Raw genomic sequence first — 25,817 nt, 5'->3', positions numbered from 1 at the left:
GGATAAGGTAAGAAATTTTATGCAAATAATTTGGAACATTTGGGTCAATATGTGCCTATGTCAGTTGTTATTACACATGCAAAGATTCTCAGTCAGGGGGCAGCTGGGTGGCTCAGTGGATACAGCACCAGCCCTGAAGTCAGCAAGACCTGAGTTCAAATCCAGCCTCAAGCAAAACACTTGATACTTACTAGCTGTGTGACCTTGGGCAAGTCACTTAACCCCAATTGCCTAAAATACAAAACAAAACAAAATAAAACAAACAAACAAAAAGATCCTCAGTCCACCCAGTTTCATGGAAAGTTGGTAAAGAATCAATGAATAAATGAATGAATGAAAAGAAAATGAAGAAGTAAAATCACCATTATAATTATGCATACTGATACCCTTAACTCTGCAACACACAGCTCCAATAGAAATGGACAAATGGACTGACTATTATTATGTCACTGGATAAGGTCATAATGCCTTGGGAAGTAGGAAACATGATATACATGCAGGATATTCTTGAGTTTTGTGAATGTTACTTGGTATAATGTTGTCATTCCTGTTCTTGTTACAAAAGTCCCACAAGGTCACAATTCTTTGGAAATCAGCAGGTGCAATGGAAATATTATAAAGGTGAGCCATCTAGGCAATATTAAATACCAACATCAAGATTAGACAGGGAATATGTCACAAAAACAGGTATGAAGTTTCTATGCTATGTATTTTCATATCACGAAAACTTTGCAGGAGAATAAAATTATGTCCTCAAACTCTGGAAAATTGATTTGCAAAGGAACTTAAACTCAATTTTAAGGAATCGTAACATGATTCACAGAGCTCAGTCATGCCGACATCAATTACGGCAGTTTCTGATTGAATAAGTTGCCTCAACCATGACCAGCTATTCCAATCATCAAGAATCCCAGGTCAGAGCAGTGGTGTGGAAATTGAAACTTTGATCAGTGATCAACGTACAGAAAGTTAATTTGGGCAAGTGTGTGGGCACATACTCAGAGCATTTAGTACAGCAGAGCAATCTATATGTGCTGAATACACATGTTCTGTGTATGTTTGACTCAGGGCTGTAATGCAAATGCCTTGTGAAAGCAAAACGCCTTGTAAATCTTGGATCATCACCTCCAAAATGGACAGCACCAGTTTAAAATCCCCTCATTTGTTTAATCATTTGCTTATGTAAAGCTTTATATGCGTGTGATAAATTCAATTGCAGTAATAAAATGGACTCTGATATTTTTCAACAGGGAGTTGTAAACAATAAGACAGCCCCATGTGGAAGAGGCTTTTGGAAAGGGACATGCTAAAATGAATCTTACAGGTGGGGGAGGGAGGCAAGTTACATTTAATTGTAACTTCTAACTTTTCCTGTTCTGCAGGACTAGGCATAATGTCTAATATGATGTGAAAGTAAAGAAAATACCATTTCTCACAATCATTAAGATCATTTCACACATTTACATGGTTGAAAATTATTGGTTAACTCACTGCCATGGTTGTGAGATAGCTTAGTGTAGGAGGCAGAGAAGTTGATTCTGAAGCCAAGCTCAGTGACTTACTGCTCCCTGTGTGGTCCCAGGCAGTCATGTCACCCTTGGAGGTTGGATTAGATGTCCTAAAATGTCCCTCCCAGCTTAAGGCCCTTTGTGAGGTCCTCAAGGTCTCCCACTTTGACCCAGTCATTGTTTGTTCAGACAAAATGAAAATGAGAGCTCCTTTCCCAGCATCAGTCTTCTTTTGTGGAGTTCTTTCTTCTTAAAGATGACAAGACTGACATTATAAGAATGAGGAAGAAGGTGGTCATGTTTGTCACCATAAACACTGCTTCTGGTCAATTGACATGTCACCTGTAAACAGGTTTATAGTTAGCAAATTTGACTCCCAAGACAGACAAGTCAGCAAGAAATGGAATCTTCAGTCAACATTTTATCCATGATGTAAAAAAAATAATACAAAAAGTGATTAAGAAAAAAATCCCTTGAGAAGGAAGGGCAATTAATAGGGCATGAATGAGTGTGGTTAACATATGGTAGCATCCTATTTCAATTCATTGGTACAGCAAACTAGTTAGTCCATTTAGTGATTTCTACACTACTAAAGGAGTGCATGTGCTATGTACATATAATGTAATTTACTTCTTTAATTCACAATCTTAAAGAATAAATATTTTAAAGTGTATGCCCTCTAAATTTCAGTGCCCATGGATAGAGACAATATGTACATGTGTGTATAAATTAAACAATAAAGTATATAAAAATGAAATACATAAATGACAACACATAAATGTTACTCTGTAGGGAAATGTCACTTCTACCCAACTGGGGACAAGAAAAGAGAGAAAGGCTTTATGTAGAGGGTGATACCTGAGCTGTTTTGAAAGAAACAAGGCATTCTAAAAAGCAGAGGTGAAAATGGAGTACATTATGGTTAAAAATGCATCAATATGACCAGACAGGTCCCTCCTACACTTGTAGAGCAAAATTTCAAAGAACTGAAAGAGTAATCCCTTTTTATTCATTTATTTTCACATAAATGTAGTATGTTTGTGTGTATACAGATCATCTTTCTATCATCTATTTTTCTATCTACCATTATTAGATGGATTAGAATTCAAGTCTTCCTGACATCAAGTCCACTATGATGCTACTTCTGCCACATGGCCTCAGGTGGCACCATGAATAGAGCATTTAACCTGTAATCAGGAAGACTTGAGTTCAAATCTACTCTCAGACACTTACTAGCTGTATGATCCAGGCCAGTTACTGAATCTCTGCTTGCCTCAGTTTCCTGATCTATAAAACGAGAATGGTGATCAGGGTTTTGAGGATAAAATGAAATGATATTCACCTTAAGATACTATAGAGGTGGCAGTTAGTCAGGAGGACCTGAATTCAAATCCAGCCTCAGACACATAACACTTCCTAGCTGTGTAACTCTGGGCAAGTCACTTAACCCCAATTCCATCATCCAAAAAAAAAAAAATGAAAACACTACAAAAATGCTAGCTGTTATTATTATTAATATTATTTTCAATTGTTGTGTCCTTCTTTCCTCTCCAATGTGAAAGAAATGCATTTTCTTTAATGTTTTCATTTGTGTCTCATGCCTGCAATAGGGTCTGATGCACAATAGTTAAGGAATGCATGCTTTTTGATTGGTGAATACACAACTGCACAGATTTCTTAACTGATTTTTTCTTAATGTAAAATGAGGAGATATCATGTCTAGAAATGTTAGGGAAGACAAGAACATAGTTTGGAATTTTGTGTTATACCAATGTGCACACGGAAAGGTCTGTTCACCCTTGCATTGGTGCTTTTCAGGTATCTGTGGTCAATCAGTTGGACATGCAAGTCATTGTCTCCAATGTGCCTCCAACGCTTGTGGAGCAGAACATCGAAGAACTGACACAGTAAGCCAGTGATGTTCATTTTTTTTCATACCGGCTCATTAGAAAATGCAAACATGTCAAGCTGAAAACTGAATGTAAAAATATACATACACATACACACAAAATCAATATAAGGTAGCATTAGAGTGGTTCCCTGCATCTACTTGAGTGTGAGGAAGTTTTAAAAAAGCTTCTAATACACTATAGACTGGGAAACCTGATTATCGAATTTTAGAGTTGTATGTGAAGCATAAGGCTGAGGTTCATAAAAGTATGACCTACAAATAATTACCTTTTTTTGCTAGCAGCAAAATGCTGTACTATTGGAATTCCAGCCAGAAAACATAAGAGAACTGAGAGACAGAATCAATTAAATAAAGGGAAGACCTCCTTGGCCTATATGGAACCCATTTCCCAGGTATCAGGTATATGATTAATCCCCTGTCTGTCTTTGTGACCACACTCTTTCACTATACCACTAATGGAAAAGTCTTACCACGTCACGACACTGGCAGAAATAATTAGGCCAAGCTATGGGAAACCTCCAAATATCACCCAACTCCATGGTGATGACATCTTTTCTTACAGGTCTGGAAAATGCATTCCACATAAGTGGGCATGTTATTTTGCAAAGCTATTTTTGTTGCTTTTCCCCCTGATGCTGTCAGGTCACCTGAATCATCAAGTTGCTCAGCGATAGAACATCTGTCATTGTTTTACTTGGAAAATGTCACCTGGCAATGTTAGGAAACAACGTGAGAGAATTCAATTAAAGCATAAGAAAACCCTTCACATTAAAAGTGAAAATGTGTTTAAGGAAAGAAAAACACCTCCTCTTTTTGGACCTGACAAGTTAATCAGTGTTAGAGTTTGAATTGAAAGGTACGGGAAGTGGCTCTTTGAGAGACTAAGAGGTCTGGAAAGAAGCCAAGCTGATTGGGTAAATAATTAGGAAATGCCCAGTCAGCTCTCAGGGCCAAGGTGATAGACAGCTCTTAATTTATTCAATTCCTCCTGGAGAAGGAGGGAATTAAGCTTCAAAGGGGAACGCTAGTATTAAACTCATGTCATCATCAGAGACAACCTTGAGTAAGTTACACCAAGAGGAATAAAATCTCATGACAAAAGTGATAGGAATTACCCTTATCTCCAGGACATCTCTTGCCCAGCAGGAGTGCAGGAAAGTGAAAGCTTGAGCAGAATTCAAGGATGTGCAATCATCTAAGTGGTTAATGGAGTTACCCACTACTCTTGCACAGGAGCCTAGTTGTCCAGTTATCCATTATTTGATGAGAAAACCATACTGATATTTGTGCTAAAATATACTTCTGCCATATTGGGGGGAAAAAAAGAAGCAATAAACAGGTTACTAGCTTCCACCATCAAAATTCCTTGAGAGAATCAGCTCTATAAAATCCAGATGAATATACCTGCCCAACTGTGTTCTGAAGGAAATTTCTTCAGTTTGAGAAATGCAACCTCCCTAAGCACAAGTTGGGAGAGAAAAGTCTTAATTAAAAACTTTAAAAATAGATTTTTATTGCTTAAGAAAGTTATTTTGGTATTAGCTTCATTTAAACTAGCTTTGAAAAATGAATCAGATATTGTTTATTTAATTTCACTCACTCTTAATCTTCCTTAAAATGCCCTTTGCCATTGAACAAGTAGGTTTTGTTATTACACATCATAAATATAAATAAATGCAAATATATGTGTATTGTTATGTATGAATATCTGTATATCTCTGTATAGACATAAACTCACATAAAGATATGAAGACATGTATGGGATAAAGACATAGATGGCAATGTATACATGTATATATATATATGTGTATGTGTATACATATATGTTGTGTGTATAAATATACATGCATACATGCATATGTTCACCCATATATACCTAACCCCCCTTAGAATATTATAGTAATATAGATATATAGAAATCTCTTACATGGTGGAAGTCCAGCGTGGCGCTAGTCTTTATTATATTTATATAGATTTAATTCAGGTTAAACCCAGTCTTGGGACCTAAAAACAAAAAGTCTACAAAGTGATATACTAATTCAGTTACTCCATGGTTGACTAGAAAACAAATGTCATATTGGCAACAAAACATTTAACTTTAATGGTTAAATACTGGGAGGGCAAGGGTGTAAAATGTTAGATTAATTTGGAAGTACAATGGCCTTTACCCAGAAATACATTTTAATCAAAGAATTTGGCTCATCGATACAGAGGCCCTAAGATGAAATTGAATCTAATATGAAAAACCAATTCAACTAGAATGTTTTGTGTTTGCTAATTTATATCAGAACCGTAGGGTGGTGCTAATTTTCCTGATTTCTACTGCCACAAAATCTCTTAGATCGGTGCCCTTCTCCCCACCAACCTCTTTCAGTCCATTGCTACCTTTTGCCTGTACTATTGCAGCAGCCTCCTGATTCATCTCCCTGCCTTAACCTTCTCCAATCCATTCCAACCCACAGTTGACAAAATAATCTCCCTAAGGTACAGGTCTGGCTATATTACTTTGCTATACAAAATATTTAATATTTTCCTGTTGCCTCTAAGATAAAAAAGAAATTCCTCAGATTGCTATTTAAGTGCCTTCATGATCCTACTGGAGCCTCATTTTCCAGACTCATTTCACATGAATGTCCTTTGTAATCTTTAGTGTCCATCTTCTTGCTATCTGCCAAACTCAAAGTTCTATTCCTACTTCCATGCCTTAGCAAGGCTGGACCTCTTACCCACAGTGTTCTCACTCTTCACATAAACCTCTTACAATCCTTAGATTCCTTCAGGGCTCAGTTAAATAATTCCTTCTGTGGAAAACTTACCCTGATTCTCCTTCTCATCAGTATACACTTTCTCCATTTATCTCTTACTTGCATATCTTTTAGAGATACAAATAGAGTGCAAGTTCCTTCAGATCAAAACTTTTTTTTTCTTTTTGTCTTTTTATCTGTGGCATGTTACATAGAGAGTACTTAATTAGTAGAGGTTAAATGGAATAACTACAAAATTATCCCATTCAACCAATCAGCTCCCATGGTCATGTGATAAGTTATTTTGTAAGAGTCCATATTGACTAGGAGTACAACCAACACAATCTGAGGAGTCTAGTACAACCCAGCTCCATTAGAGAAAGTGAATGTAGCTCACAGGAGAGATGTAAATGATCAGACTGGAGCCAGGAGGAAATTGCCAAACTGATGAAGTTGATTGTAAGCAAAAAAATATTTTGGACCCAATCTGAAATGTTACATTAATGAATAGCTACTAAGGAGAAAAATACCTACCAAGGAGCTGAGAAAAGTGGAGGAGGGTGATTTCTGAATACTCACTATAAATCTCACAAGTGGACTGCCTAGTTTCTTGAAGATGCAAATTCACCCCCAAAAAAGGGAAGAGAAAAAAGGAAAGATAGGTAAAGGTAAGGCAAGGGGGAAGGCAGAAAGGAAAGCAGAAGGTGAAGGAGAATGGAAGGTAAGGGATGGGAAGGGAAGGGAATAGGAAAGAAAGGGAAGGGAAAGGAAAAGCCAAAGAAAATAAGGCAAGGCAAGGGAACAGAAGTTTGTCTAAATTTAAAATAGGTAGATGGATAGATAGATAGACAGATAGATAGATAGATAAATAGATATTCAAATGCACAAACATACATCTATCCTTTTCAAAAGTAATAATGACTGTCAAAAATGGGTCAGTCTGGAGCAGCTAGGTGGCGCAGCTGATAGAGTACTGGCCTTGCAGTCAGGAGGCCCTCAGTTCAAATCTGGTCTCCGACACATAATGCTTCCTAACTGTGTAACCCTGGGCAAGTCACTTAACCCCATTGCCTAGGCCGTCCCAAAAAATGGGTCAGCGTATGACAAGACAGATTGTAGTGGAGAATTTAGGTCTTCTTCAGTTACTCACACAAGTACTTTTACAACTTACAAAATTAAATGAAAAAGCCTGCAGCTGGTTGACCTTCACTGAGGCCAGTTATTGATTTACCCAATGGAACTACTCTGTTTCCCCAAAGTGTCCCCACTTGGTTTCTGTGTAACTAATGGGGACTTTTAAAAGAACATTAAACTAAAACTTTGTTTAAAAATATTCATTCAACAACATGAAATTCTGATGCTAGATTTAGAAACTACTTTGGGAAGAAAACTCAAGCCCAGGTATACATCATAAACATCAATAAGACCATGTGATTGGATACCTCTCATAACAATTGTACCTGAAAAGGAGAAATTGAGATAAAAGAAAGCTCAATTTTCCTTTGGCATTTAATCTTGTTCAACAATCTAATATGGATATACCCTAATGCTTCAACTTCCAGTGTGGTTAAGGACTGAGTCTTTAGTCTCACTTTCTAGCAGCCCCTTTTTTGCCCTTTGATGCAGTTTCTGTTATTATTGACCTCCTTCCATTTATTCTACTCATGGGTGCATCCAGAATCAGGGAATCATAAAATCTCAGAATCTCAGAAATAGAAGGAACTCCAGAGATCATTTATTCTAACGCAGCTATGAACAGGAATTCCATTTTAAAAGTGTACTTCTAATGCCCATGTGGAAATTTCCCAGAAAAAGGAAAACTTTCTGTCTCCTGAAGTATCTCATTACACTTTGGGGTAAGACACTTACAGTTGGGAAATTTGTCTGGCATCAAACTTTACTTCTATTTCTGCCTTCTATGTTATTGCCCTATGAGATGCAGAGTTTCATGAGGGGTATGGCACCATATTTCAATTCAGGGAGACCTGGGTTACAATCCTGCCTTCATGCTTACTGGCTATGTGACCTTACATAAGTCACTTAAACATCCAACCTCAGTTTCCTAATATGTAAAATGAAGAAGTTATAGTTGTTGGCCTCAGAGGCCCTTTCCAACTCAAAACCTATAACTCTATTATCCTCTGAGGCCAGTTAGAAGTCTAATCCCTCTTCAATGGGAACACCTTTAAATTCTTGAAGACAGCCATCATGGTTTCCCAATGGCTTCTCTCCTCCTGACTAAACCTTTCAGGTTCGTTCAAGCAATCCTCCTATGAATTGAACTCTAATAACCTCATTTGTTTAACTGGCCTTACTGAAAGGCCAGCTAAAACACGTGCAGCAAACAATCCCTTTCAGAATAAATTAAAGCCAGTGATTCTTTCAAAATTTCTTTCAATTGTAAAATCTCCATTAACTCATAAACTTTAATTACCAAAAATTTTGCTGACTACATACCATTTAAAATAAGTGTACTCAATGCAAAGACATATAGGGATTATCGAGACAGAAAAATGAGCAGCCTCATTTCTCTCGACTAATGGAGCATGGCCTCCCCCGTGGCACATCTTATTAATGATATCCTTTGCTATAATAAGTCTGTAATCAGTGGAACATAAATTAAAAGTCAACTGTAAACATTAAGCATTAGCCACACATCAAATAATAATATGTTGATGCTTTTTATTTCCCAAAATGTGCCTTTATTAGTGATGGAAGGGAAAAAAATTGGAATTGTCCACCTCTTGATAATCTTGGTAATTTTTTTGGTGCCCACTCTGAAGGAGTTCAGTTGATAATTTGGAGGAGATCTAGTTTTCTTCAAAGCACAAATGAAGTGAAATTTCCTACAGAAGTTGTGTCCTGATCTTCTCCACCCTCCCCTGGAAATACATTGAGTATTCTTGGGACTTGTTTGCTTGTATACATGTGGCCAAAGGCAGTAAGAGGTAAATTCCTTGAGCACCAGGATTATTTAGGGTTTCAGTTTTAAATCTCTAAATCCATAGTGTCCAATACAATACATTGCATTATGGTAGTTTACTAACAATATTTCTGGAATTGAAATAAATTAAATTGAATCAGAGATTGCTAATTGGATTTGATCTGTTGAGATCTAAGATATGAGGGGCTGAGCCAAAATGGCCCAATGAATTAACATACTAAGGGAGATCCCACACGTATTTCAATGTGAGTTCATAGATGAGCCATACCTTTAGTATTTCCCCAATTGAAATGCAGATCAATTCACTGATTTCTGATCTAGGGAGTTTTCGATGCTCCTGGGAAATCTTTCGGGATGCAGCTTTCTAGGTCTGCATTATTGGGCAGACAGAAGAGTTCACCTGTTTATTGTAAAGGCAGGTGATCTATGACTTTCACTTTCAGTGCTTTGTTTTTGAAGGTTAAAATGCTCAATGCAATATGAATTTTCAGGCACTCATGGAAGGGATGACATCTCACAAACAAATGAATAATTTCCTCATACTAGAGTACTGGGTATCAGTTTAAAAAAAATGATGGGGTGACCTTGAACACTGTTGTGCTTATATTTCAAGGATCTCTGGCTTCACGATTGTGGAGACTCTACCAATGCAGATCCCAATACTCCCATGTCTTAGTAATAATAATAGTAGTTATTATTATTATTATTATTATTATTATTATTATTATTATATAGCACTGTAAGAGTTGCAAAGTATTTACACATATTATTTCATTTGATCCTCACAACAAGCATATGGGGTAGATATTACCATCAACATTTTACAAACGGTCAACATGATTTTTAAAAACATTAAGGGTCTTGCTCAGACTATCATATTAACAGTCCAAAGTAAAATTTGAACTCAGGTCTTCCCGACTCCAATTCTTCACTCTATGCACTACAATACTGAGATCCTTCCAAATAGATGATCTTCAGGAGTTGGTCTGACAGAAAATTGCCTTGCCTTGATGACCACACGATGTTAGATGATGAGACCATCTGACGATACCCAGGCCAGACCCCCAGCATAATACATTGTATGGAGTACAATCATAAATAAATATTCACTAAGTTAATTTAAACTGAATGACAGGTACACTGCACATCACCACGATTTTACATGAGGACTGCTCAGGTTACTAGAGCCTGCCAGTATTTATGCCTCCATAACAGAAGCCACAAGACTGTAGAACTGCCCCACTACCACAATTCAGAACATAACTCCACCAGGGTATTGTGTAAGAGTGCAAATTTAGAGGGTACAGATAACACTTGGATTTTCTTAGGAAATTAGAAACAACAGTTTGGCACCTAGTTAATAAAAATAATTAGTCATAATAGTAAGCTATCACATGGGACCTGTTTCTTCCTTCTTTTCTGTCTTCTCTAAGCTGAACTTTTTGTTGGCCTAGCCTTACCTTTTTCCTGACACTTTTCACGCTGCTTGCCCTGTGAGTGTTTTGGGTCTCTTATCATCAGGAGCTAAAAATATTAAGTTACTCCTGTGACCCAATTTTTGCATTGCTGCCATGAACAATCTCTAGCCAAACCCCTTCCTAGAAGTATCACGTGGAATTCTACCAAGAGGCAGCAAGGTATAGTGGATACGATACTGGACTTGGCATCAAGAAAATCTTGGTTCAAATTCTGCCTCAGACATTTATTAGTTGTGTGGCTGTGGGTTAAGTTATTTAATGTCTCTGGGCCCCTGTGTAAAATGAAAGGGTTGGATTCAAAAGCTAAAGCCTTTCCCAGCACAGCTGTGGCTAGAATGCTGGCCTTGGATTCAGGAAGACTCATCTTCCTAAGTTCAAATCTAGCCTTGGACACTTTCTAGCTATGTGACCCTGGGCAACTCACTTAACTCTGTATGTTTCAGTTTCCTCATCTGTAAAATGAGCTGGAGAAGAAAATGGCAAAGCACTCCAGTACCTTTGCCAAGAAAACCTCAAAAGTGGTCACAAAGATTGGACATGATTGAAAAACAAATAAACAAATACAACCAGCCTCCTTTTGGCTCAAACTTTAAAATCCTATAAATTGTACATTTGCAAAATGAATAAAAACACTAATGTTGCCCTACCAGTATCTATAATAGAGATCAGACCTCTCTTTGTCATTGCCAAATAAAATAAGTTAATTAAAAAGTAGAGTCCTTTGTGGAAGATTCTAGCTATGTCATAGAATTCAGCACAGAAATGTCAGGTGACAACCCTCAAGCACTTTCTGTGGTTTCAAAGAATGATTGCTTATTTCTTCTGTAGCTATAGTAAGCCCACATACTAACTAAGCAAAATTCTGAATGAGATACTGCTAACAGTCATGCTCTTGTCACCCAAGGAATAATGAAATTCCAGAATCTCCAGTTTGGAAGGGATCTGTCAGACTACCCAGATAACCCATAATTTCCTGAGAATCCCCACTATATTTCCACAAAGTGGTCATCAGGTCTAAATTTGGAGAACTTCAATGGGAATTCCCTAAACTGCTGATCCAACTGGCCGGTATACATAGACCCTAACATATTTGGGATTTTTTATAACACAAAACAGTCAGTCATTAAGCATTTATTAAGCACATATTATGTTCCAGGCAATGTGTTAAGTGTTGAGATATAAAGAATATTCAAAGGATGACCCATGCCATCAGATTATGGGCAGAAATTCCCCTTACAGCTTCTAGATTCTAATAAAAATGGATTCTTGTTGGGAAAAACTAGCAAAAACCAGCTAAATGTAGAACAGTATTTGGCAGAGGGGGTTGAAAGGGATGGTGAGAATGGGACATTCTTGCTGATCATGGAAAATCTCTGATGAGTTTGGAAGGAGATTGTCTAGGAAAAACTTGCCATATTATTTGGTGTTTTGGTAGGTGGAGGAATCAAGATATCATAGTATCATAAATAATTGGAGAGGAGAGGTAAGAGTGTCAAATGCTTCATAGAGTCTGAAGTAAGTGATTGGGAGAAAACCACTAGATGGCAGATGTAGGCAATTTAGCCCCTTTAGAAGTTTCACTTAAGTGATGAGAGCTAAAAGGCTCCAGGATGTAAGAAATGAAGGATGTGAAAGGATGAAAGGGGAGAGGGGCAAGGCAGTGACAAAAATGAGTGACTTCCTTTCAAAAGTATGGCGCTAGAGGGAAATGGCACAATAGAGAAAGATAAATTGGAAGTATGGAAAGAGAAAACATGATTGAAAAGAAAAAAGAGAGTGAGGAAAGGATGGAAAGTAAAGATATTGGTGGGAGGAAGAAATGTAAAAGGATCTTACCTCAAATGGTACTAAACTCAGTCAAATAGAAAGCAAGCTGAATGGGTGTTTTATGTTGCCTTGAAAATTTGCTGAAACCAAAAACAATGTTAATTGTTAAACTTGATGGAATTATGCATTTTCTTCTTTGAAGCTCAGAGGAACCAATCATATATCTTAAAGTCAATCATTATTTCAAAAATCACTTGATCTGAATGAAAAAAAAAAGATAATAAATATAAACCTAGAAAGAGCCTCAGAGATTATAGGGGTGGGGAACCTTCAGCCTTGAGGCCAAATATGGCCCTCTAGGTCCTTAAGTGTGCCCCTTTGATGGAATCCTTTTATTAAAAGGGTTTGTTCTGTGAAATTTGGATTCAGTCAAAGGGCCACACCTGGGGACCTACCATATGTGGCCTTAAGGGCACAGGCTCCTCACCCCTGATTCCAGTCTAATCCATTCATTTGAGAGATGAGGAAACTGAGGCGCAAAGATGTTGTGACTTGCCCAAGATCATACGGGAAATCTTCATTTTATGGATAAAGAAACTTATGGTCAGAGGAATTTATCTATGGTCCCATAGCCAGCAGATAGCCAAGGTTCATAGGATCATAGATTTAAGGCTGAAAAGCACATTTTAGAGGTCTCAAATGATCATCAACTCAGCCCTCTTATTTTAAAGATGATAAAACTGAGGCCCATAGATGTCATGACATACCCTCAGTCACAGGGGTAGCAGCAAACTGGGGCCTTGAACTAGTGCCCTTTCCAATACCTCACAGTTATATCTCAATTCTAAGTCAATTTTCTTTCTACTATACACCATGTTGACTTTCTCTACAGAGGATGCCATGGAAGGATAGCTAATGATCATTTGCTTCTGTTTTGTTTTTAGAGAAAGAGGTGATTTCAACATGTGGACTGTCACTCTAATTTCATTTAAATATACCCACAACAATTCCATGTTATGGGCTCCAATTTGGCCAGTTTGATTGTCACCTAGTAACGTGTATGACATACAAAGAATTTATTTAAAGAGCTTTATTGAGTAAACAGAAAAACACACAATTTGTCACAAAGTATCCGTAAATCAATGCTAAATTAAAATGTCTAAAATGACATTTGTAACTTTGAAGAGATTAAAATGCAATTTACAGATAATCTTGGTTTTCTTACGAGAACTCAGATTTGAATTTATTACTCATGATAAAGGATGGCAGTCACAAGCATTTATTAAGTGCTTACTACCTTCAAGTCATTGTGCTCAGGATACAAATAAAGGGAAAGATTCTGTCCTTGCCCTCTAAAAGCTCACATCCTAAAGGGGGGAAGCAGCAACCAAAAAGACTATGTAATTACAAGATATATAAAGAGTAAAGTGGAGCTGTCTCTGAAGGAAGGTGACAGGGTTGAGGGGGCCTGGCAAAGATCTCTTACAAGAGGTTGGATTTGAGCTGAGTCTTGAAAGAAGTCAAGGAAGCCATGAGCTAGAGGGCAAGAGTGTTGGGGAGCAGTTCTGATGGAGGATATTTACAGAAGAACTGGGGGAAGTAAAGATCCATAAAAATACTTAAGGGAAGGAAGATATTGCCTTCTGCTGCACAAGAATCTCCCCAGGAAAAAAAGAACTGAAAGAGGGTTATGGGAATAGACAGTTTGATGATTTGTCCACATTTCTGGATCATGGAATGTGAGAACCAGAATCCATTTTGATTGGGACATACAAAAGACATTGCACCAAAAAGAGTAGATATTTGAAAGATGAATGCCCATAAGTTTTTTATAGAGTTTTGTCATTTAACTGATTTAATGACAGACCGTGTGTTTATAAATGTATGCCTTGATTTTCCCCTATAAATGCCTCCTCTCAAACTGGGGCATTATTCTCTCCTTTTCAATGCAAGGCAATATTTCCAGAAGATAAACAAAAGTGAATGTGTTGGTATTTAGGGAAAGAAAAGTAGAGAATAGAATTTTGTTTATTATCTGCCCCCTCCTCCACACTTTCCTTCAACCACAGTTTAAAAAAAAAAAGATTTTAAAAACATAACTTTTAGACAGGGACAAAAAAAAAGTTCTCTAATATCCTTGATTCATGACCTTCACATTTAGAATATGAATAAAATGGCCTTCAAAAATGAATCAACATTGTCTACATTAAAAACTACATCAAGCTCTGAGGTAACATTCATTCGAATTGATGAATGGAGCTATTAGTTTGTGTACTGATAATAATTCCATTCCAACTGATCATTGCTCAGTGTGGTGAGAACACAGATCCACTAGATACCCAAAGAACACTTTAATATTTCAGGAACTTGGACATAGCAATGGTTTTCAACAATTCTTTCAGATTGCTGACCCTCAAGAAGTGCTCAGCTAGTATAGCAATTCTGGTCCAATGAAAGCAATGCTGAATAGCGAATTCTAAATCCAGGATTCCTCTTTGGTTCTCAAGCTCTTTATTCTTATGTGCCAGTGTGTGTGTGTGTGTGTGTGTGTGTGTGTGTGTGTGTGTGTGCAGAGACAGAGACAGAGACAGAGACAGAGAGACAGAGACAAATACAGAGAGATAAAGACAGAGATATGCAGACATACAGACAGTTGGAGACAGAGGGAAGGAGGGAGATAGGAAGAGAAGGAAGAAGATGAAGGGTTGAGCAGAAGGACTTCTGAATTCTAAATTCGATCAGGTGAGATACCATGTGTGCCTTGAACGTAGCTAAGTACTTACAAATACTCGTTCCCTCTAAATCTATGAAACTATGAATCTTCTTGTTGAAAAATGTGGTATGTTTATTCACCTGCTCTACTGGTACTTTATTAAAGAACCTATACTGGGAGCTTTCCTCAGCTTCCCATTAGTGTAGTTCCCTCTGGCATCCTCAGGCTGAGATTTTCCCTCTCCTTCCCTCTCTTTCTGTCTGTCTGTCTGTCTGTCTGTCTGTCTGTCTGTCTCTCTCTCTCTCTCACTCTCTCTCTCTCTCTCTCTCTCTCTCTCTCTCTCTCTCTCTCTCTCTATCTCTCTATCTTTTTTTCTGTCTCTCTCTATCTCTGTGTCTCTATCTCTCTCTACAGGCTCTTTCTCTTTAATCTGCGAGCTTACTGTGATAGCCCTTCCCTAAAACAATATAATGATCATATCCAGCTTTTATATTAAGTTTTGTAAGTTACCTCCCGAACACTATCTCATTTTATCCTCAAAACAACCCTGCAAGGTAGGTGATATTATTACCCCACCTTAGGGATAAGCAGACAGAGGCACAAATTAAGTGACTAGCTATTTCCACTCACTGTCCCCGCCCACCATTCTCCAATATGGCTTGTCTTCCTATAAGAACATAAACTTCTTGAAAACAGAGTTTGTTTTTATATCCTCCAAAATTAACACCTTTCTAGGAACATAGTAAGCACTAACCAAATGGTTTTTTTCCCTGAATAAATGCTTGATAATTGAATTTTAATTTCTAGAAAATACTTATGTAGGTAGCACTGTGGAAGCAGAGGAGACAGGATTGAGAGCCACAATGGTGGGGTTAACAGAGGTGAAGAGGGACACTTCTTTCTTAGAGATGAGAGGTAGGATAAAGATATGGATAAAAAGGAAGAAACCTAAAGAAGTTCTGGAATGGCACAGATCCCAGTAAAGTCTCTGAAGGATGGGGCACCTTTGAAGTCTTATTGTTTAGATATTTTACTTTAAAAAAAATCTATTAATATCCAAAACAATGCTGCTAGTGATCAAGGTCCATAGAATTATGTTTTGTTTTCTTTGAGATACAGAGCAGCCAATCCTATAAATAAAATGTCTACTTAAAATATCTCCATTTGCTAATAAGGACACATTGGGCAGGCTGACATTCTAGCAACCAGTAAGGCATGTTTGTCCATAGGACTGAAGGAGTTAAAGGTAGTACAGACCTTAGACATTGTGTAATCAAGGAATTCCAAATAACAAGCTAGAGTAGTCCATAGAAGCCAGCTTGTCAATGAGTAACTGAGGCCCAGAGAGGTTAAACCACTTGTTCAGAACCATACAAGTACCAGGATTTCAACTCAGGTTCTCTGACTCTATCAACCAACCACTCACTTGTTACTAGTAAGAAAATGTAAGCCTTGCTTTATTTTAGGATTTTCCTTTACAAATTCTAGGATTCTGTCAGTGACCACAAAGGGAAAAAAAATACTAAGTTATTAGAAAAAGAACGTTGTGAAGTAAAATCCACGAAGTTTATTGGTACACGTTCACAGCAAAAATGGAGGGCAGCCAGGAATATCAGCCATGCTTGTAATCTCAGGCTGAGTTAGGTAGCTTGCTTGAGAGTTCTGAGCTGCAGTAGGCTAAAAACAGTTAGGTGTCTGAGCTAAGTTGGATGCCAGTATGGGGAACCTCAGTAAGTGAGAGGTTAACATGCTGTATAAGGAGGTTCAAACTGGCTGCAGGTAGAAATGGAGTAGGCCAAAGCTTCCATACCAATCGGTATCAGTGTGACCTTGAATGGAATACACGTCTAGCCTGAGGCAGATAAGGACACCCCAGTCACCCTCAAAATGAAGGTTCAATGATGAAAGAGCAATGAGTTTTTGTAACCTAGCACTTGTTCATTGTTCTTTCTACCTCATTTCCTTTTTTCAGTGGGCCCAACACAACTTAGTAACAACGAGATCCAAGTCTTCTGCAACAGCACTGTTGTGCCACCCGATATGACAATTTCTCTGACTATAGATCCCCACTGGAAGTCTATCAGAAAAGGCTTCCTGGGTACATGTTGCGGAGATTGTGGATGGGAATTTCTTTTTCCACATATGGCTTAGAGTAGATTTTCCCTTTCATTTCCGGTTCTAGGATTCTGAACCTGTTGAGAGAAACTGAGTAGCCTTTGACTGCTACTACTACGTAGTCCCTAGATCTAGACTTTAAAGATAAAATAATTCAATATTCAATATAGTATCTTTGATTCAGACATCATCCCCCCATCCTAGCAAATCTTGTCCAGCTCTTCATGTGGACAAGAAGAAAAAGAAACAATGATGCATCCGAAAACAGTTTCTGTGCTTTTGGCTATATGTAGCTTAAACACAGCAAATAAACATAGAATGTTCTGTGAAAGCTGCCTCATTTTAACTGAGGCATGACAAAAGTCCAGTGTTCTCTGACCTACAATCTATTTCATTCAACAGTTTTGTTCTGATCGTTGTTGAACTTCTAGTTTTCTTTTTCTTTTTTTTTAATCCTATATTTTACATAAGCTTGGCGAGCTACTTCATCGTGCGCTCTTACATTCATAGGAAAGTCATTGATGCTAACGATGGAGGCCATCCAAAAGTACAGGTTAGATGCTGTTGCTCCTCTGCTTAACGCACTCCAATGAATCCTTATTGCTTCCAGAATAAAATACATGTGCCTGTATTTGATATCTACAACTCTTTCTGACCTGGCTCTCCCCTCCCTTTCTAGGCTTATTATGCCCCTTCACAAACCTTCTATCTCCTCTGTATGTCCTTAAAGGTGACTATTTATGTATATCTTGTCTTCCTCATTATAATGTAAGTGATTCAAGGTCAAAGTCTTCTCTTTTGCTTTTTTCTTTGGATTGCCCAATGCCTCGAACAGTACAATGCATGCTCATAGTACAGCCTTAATAAAACTTTCATAAAAGACCTACATTCATATCCTGGCTCTAATGCTTCAATTAAACTCAACAAACATTTTAAAATACCTACTTGCAATGCACAGAGAGACACTGAGTGCTGACCTCACCATCGGGAAGACTTGGATTCAATTCTTGCCTCTGTTACATACTGTTTTACCCTGGAGAGACCCCTTACCCTCTCAGTGTCCTAGGCAACTCTCATAATTCAGACATCTAAAGCTTAAAGATATATCAGAGGCCCTCTCCTCCAACCCATTCATGTTATAAATGAATAAGCTGAAGCCCAGGGAAGTTGAATGACTTCCTTAAGGTCATCCAACTGTAAACATTAAAGGAGGTGGTATACCACAGCAAGCTCGTACAGGCTAGAGCTATTTGTGAAGTTTTCCGCGTGAGCAGTTAGAGTTCTGAAATTGTCAAATGCTACAAATCAGGCCTTAATTTACTATTTCATTGATTCCTAGACTCAAGAAAACAATGGAAAAAAATGTTAATCCAGATTCATCTTAAAAGTGTGCCATGCCTTTTTAAAGAGCTACTTCTTAAACCCTGATCAACATACCCCTGTTTCAATCCAGGTCCCTCAATTTCAGGGCTAGTGCTCTTTCCAAAGCACCATGCTGCTGCTCTACAACTGTAAGTTCAAAAGACAGAACTAGTCCAAGTTGCTATGGAGAATTTCCTCCCTGGCAATTTATGATAATAATTAAATCACAGATCAGTTGTGTAAGACACTGGGGACTTGGGGAGTGGACCTGGAATCTCATCAGCCTTTAGAATTCCCGGGGACGACAATTCTTCCAACAATGCAAATTAGCAATTTTGGGGTTTGTTGTTGTTGTTGTTGTTGCAAGTTATGAGCTGATCTTAGAGACTCATACAACTCACTGTACTACTCAGTAAACTCCAGTGGCTTCCTATTTCCTCAAGGATCAAATACAAAATGCTCTGTTTGGCATTCAAAGCCATTTCTAACCTAGCCCTCCTGCCTTTCCAGTCTTCTCACACCTCATTCCCCTACATGTGCTCTTCTGGCTGTTCCACGAATGAGACATACCATTTCAGCTCTTGGCTCTGCATTGTCTCTAGCTGTCCCCCATGCCCAGAATGCTCTCCCTCATATACTCCAAGTACTGACCTCTCTGGCTCCATCTAAATCCCAATGAATGTTCCATCTTTTACTGAAAACCTTCCCCAACACCTCATAATTTTAGTGCATTCTTCTGCTAATTATCTCCTGCTTATCCCGATTAAAGCTTGTTTTGTATCTATGTTTACATGTATTCTCCCCCAATAGACTTTAAGCCCTATGACTGCATGTCTTTTGCCTCTCTTTATACCTTCAGCACTTAGCATAGAGCCTGACACATAGTAGGCACTTAAATGTTGATTGATTGATTGAATTGGCTTGCCCACAGTCAAATAACTAGTATATGTCAGAGAAAATCCTTGTACCTCAGGCTTTCTAGCTCTAAGGCTGGTTTTCAAGTCACTATGCCATTCTGCTTGTCAGATATAATATATAGTATACAATATAATTTACAATATGGAGATATATCACATGGTATGAAGTGTCATATAGTCAGATGAGGAAGAAATTTCTTCTGGCTAAGGAGTCAGAAGAAGCTTCAATGGAGTCAAGTTGTAAGCATGTGTAGGCCACCAAGATGTACAGATGGGACAGGTAAGCAGAGGTATTCCTCCAGAATAGGAAGTAACATCAATGGTTAATCTCATGTAGCTTGGCAAGTGGTTTGTCCTTTATAGCATTTTCTAGTTGAAAGGGTCCTTAGAGGCATTTTTGCATAATAAATAAGCAGCTAATTTTGGTACCAAGTCTTGGATTCAACTCCTTCCTCCTACACATAGTATATGACGCTAGGCAAGTCACTCTCTCAATGGCCTAGGCAATTCTCCTAGTATAGAAATCTAATAAATAATCATCAGATTTTAGCACTTTGAGATAATCTAATTCAGAATCATAATTCTAAAGTGAGAAAACTAAGTAGTTATGTAGATTGCTATAGGTCATTAGCAGCAAGGTAAGGACTAGCGTCTATCTCTTGACTCCAGATAGACCCATGGGTAAATAAGTGGCCAGACTCAGCTTGACTCAGCAAATGCAATAGTTCAGTTTTCTCTCAGCCAGTTCCATGGACTGGGCCTTTGTTAAAGAATTCACATTTCAAAAACAAGCATTCAATTCTTTTACTCCATTTGGCAATTAAGTTGAAGAAAATACAATATTTATTTCTCACCCCTGAATTGTCCAGATACATCCTGCAAAACCCAGGAATTGGTTGTTTTCTTTCCTTTTCTTTTTCATACTGTGAGCAAGTCTAGAGAATGTATTCCTTTTGTCACCTGAGTCTTACTACATTGCAGCTTACTGTCAAGCTGTAGATAAGTCAGCCTTGGACCCTATTTAAGGCTGAAAAATAAGATCCTTCATTAAAATTTAGAAGCATCATGATGGAGTGAATAGAGAGCTAGCATGAAACCAGGATACCTGGATTCAAGTCACACTGCTCAAAAACCATAGCTATGGGGCAGCCAGGTGGCACAGCGAATAAAGCTCCACTGTTGGAGTCAGGAGGACCTGAGTTCAAATCCAGCCTCAGACACTTGATGCTTACCAGCTGTGTGACCTTGGGCAAGTCACTTAACCCTGATTGATTCACCAAAAAAAAAAAAAAAGACAAACAAAAAACAGACAAAAACATAGCTATGTGACCCAGGGCAAGTCATTAGCTTCTCAGACCTCTAAGACAGCAATGTCAAACTGAGATAGGAATGCATCCCTGAGGGCCACATAATTGACTTAGAAAATCACAAATTGACATCTATGCTTTATTGTATTTTTAAACATTTCTCAAATGCATTGTAGCCTAGTTCCTGCCTAACTGGGCTCACTGGCTGCATGTTTGAAACCTCTGTTCTAGACAACCCCTTAAGGCTTTAATTTGCAGCAAAAGTGCCTACCTGCATTGGAAGAGAGAGTTTCCTCTCCCATAAGTTCACTAAACAAATAAAATTGCAGGATCAGCCCTATTTAAATTCTTACCAAAAAAGTGATTTCATACTGTAGACCCCAACATAGCATCATAGTAAGTCCTTAATATAGTAAAGCTTTAGATGTCTTATTTCTTATGTTAATTCTTTTCTGGATAAAACATCATTGATAAAATATTTGATGCCATAATACTTTATGACTCAATCATAAAGGGAAAAGAAGGCAAATTTAAAATTAAAATAAAAGTGAAAAATGTTATATTTAACTAAATGATGATATAATTGCAGGAATTATATGGACTCCTACCTGAAATTGTATTTCATTTACTCACAATTTAAGATTTCTTACATTGTCTTACATATTGTTTTATTGTTATTATTATCATTTGTCATCATCACTATTTTTGCTGTTGTTGTTATTATTGTAATTATTATTAGTTTGTGCTTCTTTCTTTCATACTATCCTTTCCTTCTGCTACTCACTCTGGATTTAGCTGTTGCCATCATCTGAGTTACCTTTGAAGCAGGTAGATGGCATTTTTTGAAGGGCTCCTATTTCTTCTCATGACACCTATAGGAAGAACAGGTGTTCTATTCCATGTGATCCAATGTCTTGGAATGGATCCCATAAGTCATAGGCCAAGGAATTTATCATCCTTTTCCCCCATGAAGAAAGGTAGAGCCAAAGAGCTCTGAGCCCCCATGACTTCTATAAATTGTTGACAGTTTTATTTGTAAAACACATTTGGCATTTCCCATGGGCCATTTAAAACTGAAATGGTGTCATAAATTCAAAAAGCTCAGACACAAACAGGACATGGTTGATGACCTCCCTCTATATTATTATGCTTCTGTGATCCCTGGGGCAGGTCACTGTTTAGGAAATATGGAGATTTTTTGAAAAGTGATAAGATTTAGCTAGCAGCGACACAAAGCTAGATATCACTGCATTAGGGCCTATTTCCTCCACTTTTAAATTGGTCTCTGCATTCAACAATTCTTAAGAAATTGTGTTTGTCTTCTGTTTGAATGGATAGGATTTTGGATCGCTATGTACAAGAACAGATTCCTGGTGCCAAAGTTGTGGTGGAATCCATTGGTGCCCGGCGGTTTGGAGAAGCCTATTCTCAAGAAGACTACACCAAGTCTGACCTGGTTGTCTATGCAATTGACCCCCAGACCAACAGAGCAATCAGCAGGAATGAACTTTTTAAGTAAGTACTTGAAACATATATTTAATATTTCCTTAAATCACTTGATGAAGCTTTCAATGAGAGGTTCCTCCTTTAGTTATGCAAATCTTTGCCCATCCTTTGTAACTCTTGCCCCTATAATCCCATGAGTTCACCTTAGGGTGTCCATCCAACATGCTGGGCACTTTTTTTGCTTTTGTTTGGCAAATGCATCCGTGGAGGAACATAAGATGTCTATTAGTCATATCTCATTCTCACTCCCTGAAAAATCCATCTTTTTTTCTTCACTCATGCAACTTCAAAGACATCCATTACTACATTTCTCTTAAGTAATTCTTTGTTTCTAATGTGTTGCTCATGCTCACATTCTTGTAATAAATTGTCAATGAAAGCTTCTTTTTTTGCTTCTGAATGCCATGTACCTTTAAAATTCTATCAAAGTATCATCCATATTGGTTGCTAGAGATAAAAAGGATCTTAATAAATAAAATGCTTATGTATTTTATGCAAGCTATTATTTGTTTAACCTCAATGAATATTTCTGAGTTTAAAGAATTACTCACTTAACCAAATTTTCATATCAACTATGCTCAGAAACTATAAGATTTAAAAGAAAAAAATATATTCTTAGAATACATAAAATTCAGAGGAGCTTATAGAATAATGTAAATTTCTAATTTAGAATTTGCTTCTCTGAATTCCTAACTTCCTTCCTCTGCATTCAAAAATATCAGTCTCACCAAATAAAATAGTAATGCAAAGCTAAGCAGCAGTTATATTTGAAAACAATCTAGGGATTTTAATGGATGACAAGAACAATATGCATTAACTGTTTCATGTGGGAGTCAAGAAAATTAATGTGCCCTTTGGAGCCATTGAGAGAGGCCAAGTGTCCAGGATGAGGTTGACAACTGTATGACAGTTACAATGGTAAAGATGATGGTGACAACAATGATGCTGCTACTGCTGCTGCTGCTGGACAGCTCACATATACTAACAGTGTTAAATGTTGAAAAATAACAGACAACTTTACATATTTATCTGAATTGACTAAGGAACTGATGTTTATACTGTATTCTGTCACAGTCAGATTGCACCTGGAGTTTCATCCATTCTGGGATCACATTTAGAAAGAACATTTACAAGTTTCAGAGTATCCAGTGAATGGTAAACAGGATAATAATAACTTAATTATGTCAAACAACAATAATGAAAGCTATGATTTACAGAGCACTTTCACGTTTACACAGTGTTTTACAAATATTATCTAATTTTATCCTTACAGGAACCCTGAGAGTTGTGCTAATATTATACCAGTTTTATAGAGGAAACTGAAGCAAAGGTTAAGTGACTTGCCAAGAGTCTCAATAGGTAACAAGTGTCCAAGGATTTGAACTCAGTCTTCTGACTCCAGGTCTAAAATCTATCTACTATACTGCTTAGGTGCCTCTGATAAAATTTTTTGGAGAATCTATTGAAGGCATTATGGATGTTTAGCCTAAAGTAAAGAATATTTGAGGGAGAAGGAATAATCGCTATATTCAAGTATTTGAAAGGCTGTCAAGCAGAAGAGGTCTTAGATATAGTATAAGGCCCCAAATGGCAGAATTGGGAGAAAAGGGTAGAAGTGGAAAAAGAAAATTTCACCTTGATGTTGGAAAAGATTCCTATTTGTCATAACTTATCTTGTGTTGCATTGACAGTCTTGGGAAATGATAGGTTTCTCTCCACTGGAAGTATTTAGGCAGAAGTTGAATGGCTACTTATTGGGCATGTTTTAGTTAGAATTTCTTTCAGACATGGGTTGAACCAGATATCCCTGAGGGTCTTCCCACTTCTAATCTTCTGGGAATCTTAGATTCTGTGAATTCAATGGAACAAATGTCTTACAAGGAAAAAACTTCTTCAAAAGTAACACAAATAGATGCAAATGATTATTGGCCAAACCAAATCCTGAGATTTCAAGAAGGACAGGAGTGATCATTCAGGACACATTAATCAGAAAAGTCATAAGAAAATATTCAGACTTATGGACAAACCCTAATAGGTAATTAGAATATCACTTCTAACTTCAAGAAATAGCTCTGAAGACTGTCAAATCAAAAGTCCCAACTATTTGCCTTACCATAATGTATATGTCAGACCTTTCACAACCAATGCTAAATTTAGAAAAGGTTTCATTGGTGTATCTGCAGTATTGGGGGGTTTAACTGAAAATGTTCCATGTTGGTGATCCATCTTGACTTCCTAATGTCCCTAAATAATGTTAAGACTTTAAACATTTAATAGCATACCAGTGATTTTGTCAGAACAGAGACATCTTTAATTATAATTCTGGTACTTATTAAGTGCCTTAATTTCTCAAAATTCTCTGACACTATTTATCTCATTATATTCTTATGAGTTATTTTCTATAATTATAAGTTATGATATATGTTGCATTAATACAGACAGATGTAAATAACATATGCACATTACACATATCTGTAGGAGAAGAATAGAGATAGGATCTTTACCATGTTTTTATTGGTAGAGGGAATATTGGATAAAGAAGCTCCTTCTACCAATGCAGATCAGAACATTATTTATAATTTATATTCTGAGAGAGTTGTCTATGTACATATTTGTATTTTTAAATGTCCTCCTGTAACAAAGTAAACCCAATAAAATTTCTATAGAGCTTCCAATGATCAATTTAAAAATGAGGAAACTGAGGCAATCAGAGTTAAATGACTTGCCCAGGGTCACATAGGTTGTAATTAATTTCATGTTTCTTGCAAACTAATATTTTAGTTCAAGCACATAGTAAATAGACAAAATATGTGTGGACCCCCAAAATATCTATTTTTTCAAATAAAATCTGGCTGGCCTCCATATTATTTGACATATAAGTTCTGTCCTCCATTAAAAGTTATCTTTTAATACTTTAAAATATACAAAACTGATAATAATATTATTTTGTAAACTTCATAAAATTATGATAATGAAAATTTTGTAAATGCTACAGAAGCTATTATGATATATATATGATAGATAGATAGATAGATAGATAGATAGATCGTGTATATATACACATATACACATATATAGACATGAGGGTGTGTGTGTGTGTATGTGTCTGTGTGTGTGTGTATCCTAAGATGAGACTTTTCTTTTTGGTGCTTTGGACAGCTCCCGTATGCCAGACCACAGTTGTATGTCTGAACTCTAACATGCCCTTATGACAAGCAATGTAACAGAAATAAAACAATAGATGACTTTGATAGGTATTCTTATTTCAAACTCAAGCCCTATGCGAATACATACCCCTGCTCAGCCAAAGAGTTCCAAGCTGTGCTCTGAGATTTTTGGCACACAATAATTTTTCACCATCTTCTTCAATGAATGTTATAGCACACGGTGGAAGGAAAAAGTTGTGTCCATGTCAGAGATGCATCTTCGTGATAAACTTATACATAACCTGGACAACTCCCTTGGTCATATTATAGCAATTCAAACCCCTCGATGGTGTAAAGGTAGACCTACTCAATTAGCCCGACAGAGCTCCTTTTCCACC

General features: G+C 37.3%; 1 protein-coding gene across 2 annotated transcripts in view; it reads left to right on the top strand.

Moving 5' to 3' along the window:
* PCDH15 (protocadherin related 15) overlaps positions 1-25,817 on the top strand; it is a 1,495,046-nt gene that overhangs the window by 1,430,943 nt on the left and 38,286 nt on the right. For both annotated transcript variants that reach the window (XM_020978669.2, XM_078150714.1), the window contains 2 exons: positions 3,327-3,415; positions 22,106-22,282. In XM_020978669.2, the coding sequence (XP_020834328.1) occupies positions 3,327-3,415; positions 22,106-22,282 (266 nt within the window). The remainder of the gene's footprint in view (positions 1-3,326; positions 3,416-22,105; positions 22,283-25,817) is intronic.

Source organism: Phascolarctos cinereus, unplaced genomic scaffold (assembly GCF_003287225.1).
Source record: "Phascolarctos cinereus isolate Bilbo 61053 unplaced genomic scaffold, phaCin_HiC Scaffold_3;HRSCAF=262, whole genome shotgun sequence".
Taxonomy (NCBI): domain Eukaryota; kingdom Metazoa; phylum Chordata; class Mammalia; order Diprotodontia; family Phascolarctidae; genus Phascolarctos; species Phascolarctos cinereus.
The sequence above is the reverse complement of the archived record's forward strand: the minus strand, read 5'-3'. Positions and strand labels throughout refer to the sequence as shown.